Source organism: Glossina fuscipes, unplaced genomic scaffold, assembly GCF_014805625.2.
Source record: "Glossina fuscipes isolate IAEA_lab_2018 unplaced genomic scaffold, Yale_Gfus_2 61, whole genome shotgun sequence".
Lineage (NCBI taxonomy): Eukaryota > Metazoa > Arthropoda > Insecta > Diptera > Glossinidae > Glossina > Glossina fuscipes.
In genome coordinates this window covers 393,861-398,148 of record NW_023998433.1, presented here as the reverse complement: position 1 = coordinate 398,148, position 4,288 = coordinate 393,861, and the positions used below count along the sequence as shown (strand labels likewise).

Genomic DNA, 4,288 nt, shown 5'->3' with positions numbered 1-4,288 from the left:
CCGTGCCTCAAACATAAAGGGAATTTCGTACAACGGTCGGTAATTCTTACCACGTGGCGGAGCTTTGACAACTTCCTCACCGTCGGCCCCTACAACAGAACGGGTATCTCGGGGAATGCGTATTGATGAAAAGAACACTTTTTTAATTAAACCATTAGGAAGTTTAACATTGATAGCATCGCCATTAAACACCTCCACTACTGTGCCTGTAAAATCTTTTTCTTTGTAGTTCAAATGTTGAGCATTTAACTTGAAATCTTGCCACAAACGTAAACGCTTTTCTTTTGCAATGCGTTCAGCGGCGCGTAGTTTTTCAGCACACGATACTGAAAAGCAAGATTTAAAGAGTTATATTAGGCTTAAAGAAACTGAATTATTGTACGCAAAATTTTGTAGCCGGGGTGAAATGGTTCCTTGGTCAACTTATCTAGACCATAAAACTTTGGAGTCCGTCAAATTGTTCTCGCAATGCTTAAAATACTATTAAGGATGTTAAAAACGCAAGGTTACATATATCCTTTAGCAATTTAAAGCATTGCAAATTGTAGACCAGAAAACTAATGCCAAAGCTTTGAATGAAAAGCCAAAACATCTTGAATCTGCCCTAGAAAATCCATATTGCATCTATGTTTCCAATTTTAAGAAAGGGTTTAATCTTAAATTTGAGATCGAGATGCTCTTGACAAAACATTTGGAGTATGTTTTCAAACTTACGGTCTTTCATTACAGCCATTGACCAATCCACGCACTTCGCCAATCCTTCGCGTAACAACGATTCAGCGATATTGCCCCTAGGATGAAGAATAGTGCCAATGAAATTAGCATTATTAACAGATTCTAGGCGGATTTTCACTTCACGTTGCAATAAACGAGTTTCCACAAAGTAACGTGCTTCATCGACAAACGGAATCTTCACACTTAAATCTGGTTTACCTTCTTGATCTAATTTTACACCAGGACAACGTATGCCCGAAATCATCAGAGTAATATAATAGAAGTCCGGCAGCAGAAAGGCACGCACCGTCGAACCATCGCGCACATGTTCAATAATCGCTCTAACCGGTTCACCGTTATATAATGTAACAATATGGGCGGGATTTTCTTGTGTCCATTTGATTTCACGTATTTTTTCGGAGGGGTTAACGTTCGACCATTTACCACGGCCGGCGTGTTTGGCTTGATCCTCCAATTCGATTAGTTTCTGTAATTCTTCTTGTTTGTACGGCTCAGATGGGCGACTTTCTCGTCGCACAGTTACCAAGCCCTCTTTGACCATAGTTTGTACAACATTCTCACCGGTCTCATCACCACACCATACAAAACCATATTCACGATTGGAGTTTGGCGGTTTCTCATAGCTGAACGTTACCTCTTGGCCAATCAACTTTTCGCGCAGAAATTCGCGCGAGTCCCAAGCCCAAGGTTCATCCTTTGTTTCGTCACCGCCGGCGCCAGGCCGGCGAGCTAATTTCGGAGCTAACACGTAGGAGAAAGTGATTTGTTTTTCGGGAGGAGGTGCCCCTTTAGAAGCGCGGATTACTACTGTATCGCCGGAGAGAACCTAAAACGGCATAACGTTTATATTTAAATATCCTTAACGTATATATTTACGCATATTTAAATTTAAAAAAACTCTTGGGCACGTGCTTTCCACTACACATATCGGTCGCCAAAAAATTGTTGTAAAGTTGGCTGCAATTTACTTTAGAATACATAGTGTTGCAAAGAAAAAAGTGTGAAGTCGTATGAAAAAGAAGTATATTTTTTTTAATTTATAAAGCTATGAAGAAAATAATTCGTTTTTTCTGTGTATTTACAGTATTTGAAAACAGCAGTCCCGCCAATATACATGCATATGAAAGGCATGTACATGTATATAAAATATGTATATATACATAAGACTCTAATGCACTAACTTTGTAAACCAAGTAGAAGTGATAAAAGTTCATGAAGTGTATAATGCCAACATCATCAATGTGCGCATACATACATCTGTTTTTATGCATATGTGTGAACAAGCATTGTGTATATACTCCATTCATACTGATAATCGATTTGGTGACTGGCCATTCTTTCTTTTGAAAGAAAATTGCGTAGATAAACGTTGGTGCATAAATGTAGTGCAGAAAAATGGATCCAAAAATTTGATACCTATCAATTCGTCTATCAATCGTCTCTACAAATTGACGATTTTATCGTTTCACAAACGATGAAATAAAGACATTTATGTTCCTTGTTTTTACAAGCGCAAATTATCCAAGAATTCATGATATTAAAATACTGTTAGACTTTAGATCAGAATTTTAATACAAAATATTTGAGCTTCGTTAATTATGGGCGAACCCAACCATCCAAAAATTGCTACAATCAATTTTATTGCAAATGAAGTTTTGAGATCGTAATTTTGATCTTAATCGACAGAAAGATTGACAAATTTGGCTCAACAGAGCAACTTGTACACGCGAATGAAAAATATAATCACTGACGCGTATTTGCATTTATATATATATTCTTCCGGTAGATATAGTAGGTACGCTAGAAAATTCTTTGCTGCCACGTTGTTTTTTTCTTCATATTTGTCAATGTTTAAAAAGAAGGAAAAAAAATAGATTAAAGGAGACACATTGATAAAAAATCTAATTTTGAGAAAGTCAAAAAATGAAAGCTATCAATATAAATTCATAAAGAAAAGTGTACGTAACAGTCGGAGAAGAAGACAATTCAAAGATAACACTCGAAAAAAATTTTCCTAGATCTTTGTAATATTTTCCTTCGCCAAACATAAATTACCAACGTTCAAATATAAAGAAAAAATGAAGAGCAAAAGTGAGGTTAAAGTTATGCTACGCAGTCAACCCGGCAAACGACACTATTGCAAAGCAGCAGCGCTGCTGTTGACGTTGAACTTACTAGATAGAAAAAAAAAGTATCTGCCAGGTTGGCAATCGTCATTTATTCGCTCAGTATCGTTTTTGTCTTGTTACTCTTTTCAAGTACTGTATATGTGCATCTCACTTTAAAATTCGAAAGCTGTCATTATCGACTGGCAGCGCTGACAACGCATCGAAATGTATGCGTATATTGAAAATGACAATGTATTGGAATTTTTTTTCATTGTATTAAAGAAAAATATTTTTTTTAAGGTTTGTTAATTGGGAAATCTGTAATTCACTGTTGACACTTACTTGCTTAACAATACCCTTGAGTTTGGATGCCGCTGGGGGGTTTTCTTTGTTGCCTGAAGCCGTAGCAGCTGCCGTATTGCTTGTACTCATTTTTTCTTTTTTTTTTCCTTGCAGTTGGTGACGGAGAACTTTTTATAACGATTTCCTTGATGTGAATGTGGATTGAGGCAGAATGTGTTGTTGAAATGTTTGATGTTTTCAATTTTTTATTTTTCAATCTGTATATCTTTTCTTTTATTGCTTCAAAAACAACTTTGCCTAAAACACTTAATTTAATTACATTTATGTCTTCCACTTTTAAAATTCATAAAGGATTGAGAAGAAACCCGTTTTTCTCCCTTTGCAAAAGAATGATGTTTTCCTACTATGCTACCAGTCAAAATCGTTCTGCCCGAAAAGAAGTTTAATTTCGTTTTGACAATGTAAAATGTGTGTTGGTTGACTTAGTTGTTTGTTGGTGAACTGTTATTTGGATAGAGTTGCCATGTCTTAACATGCTAGGACAAAAAAGAAAAAGCTTTTGGTAGTTTTTGATTTTTTTCTTTTTTTTTTATTGCTATCGTATAAAATGTAGTTCCTTTTATAATTTTTAAATGTACAAATATGTAAGCGTATTTTTTTAATATAAGCTATATGATTAAATAAAATCTACCACACTTTTAAAGGATGCCAGAAAATGTATTTAATAGATTAAAACCAACACAAGCTTTATTGTGTATTTGAAAAGCAACCTCGAATTTTTTCCAATTCTTTGATAGATATAGCGACGGGATCTTGGGCAACCAGCTGAATTAACTTTGCTTCTGACAAGCTTATTTTTTTTGCAGTCAATCTTTGCTGCATGTGCAATTATATTTCCCAAATATTTAAGCTGTCTCCATTTTCCCATACTTATCGAACGTCATAGTAACGTTTTTCTTTTTCTATTTTCTTCAGGTACTTTATTGCTCGTTTGATTTCATTCATTCTCGGTTTTAAATAAATTTTTAAGTTCGAAATTCTGTTTTTCCGACGAATTGATTTTAGTAGGGAGAGTTTCTTGCTGTCCACGTAAATCATCTACGTTTTTTATATCTAAGAAGTCCAACTTATTCTCTTTAATA

The 4,288-nt window shown here is 35.1% G+C and overlaps 1 protein-coding gene across 1 annotated transcript in view; it reads right to left on the bottom strand.

Moving 5' to 3' along the window:
* The window catches only part of LOC119637899 (staphylococcal nuclease domain-containing protein 1-like), a 3,713-nt gene extending 101 nt beyond the window's left edge, over positions 1-3,612 (bottom strand). Inside the window, exons 1-3 of the mRNA XM_038034340.1 lie at positions 3,186-3,612; positions 715-1,561; positions 7-326 (exon numbers count right to left, since the gene is read on the bottom strand). Coding sequence (XP_037890268.1) covers positions 7-326; positions 715-1,561; positions 3,186-3,275 — 1,257 coding nt within the window. The 5' untranslated portion in view covers positions 3,276-3,612. The remainder of the gene's footprint in view (positions 1-6; positions 327-714; positions 1,562-3,185) is intronic.
* Positions 3,613-4,288: the final 676 nt, after the last annotated feature.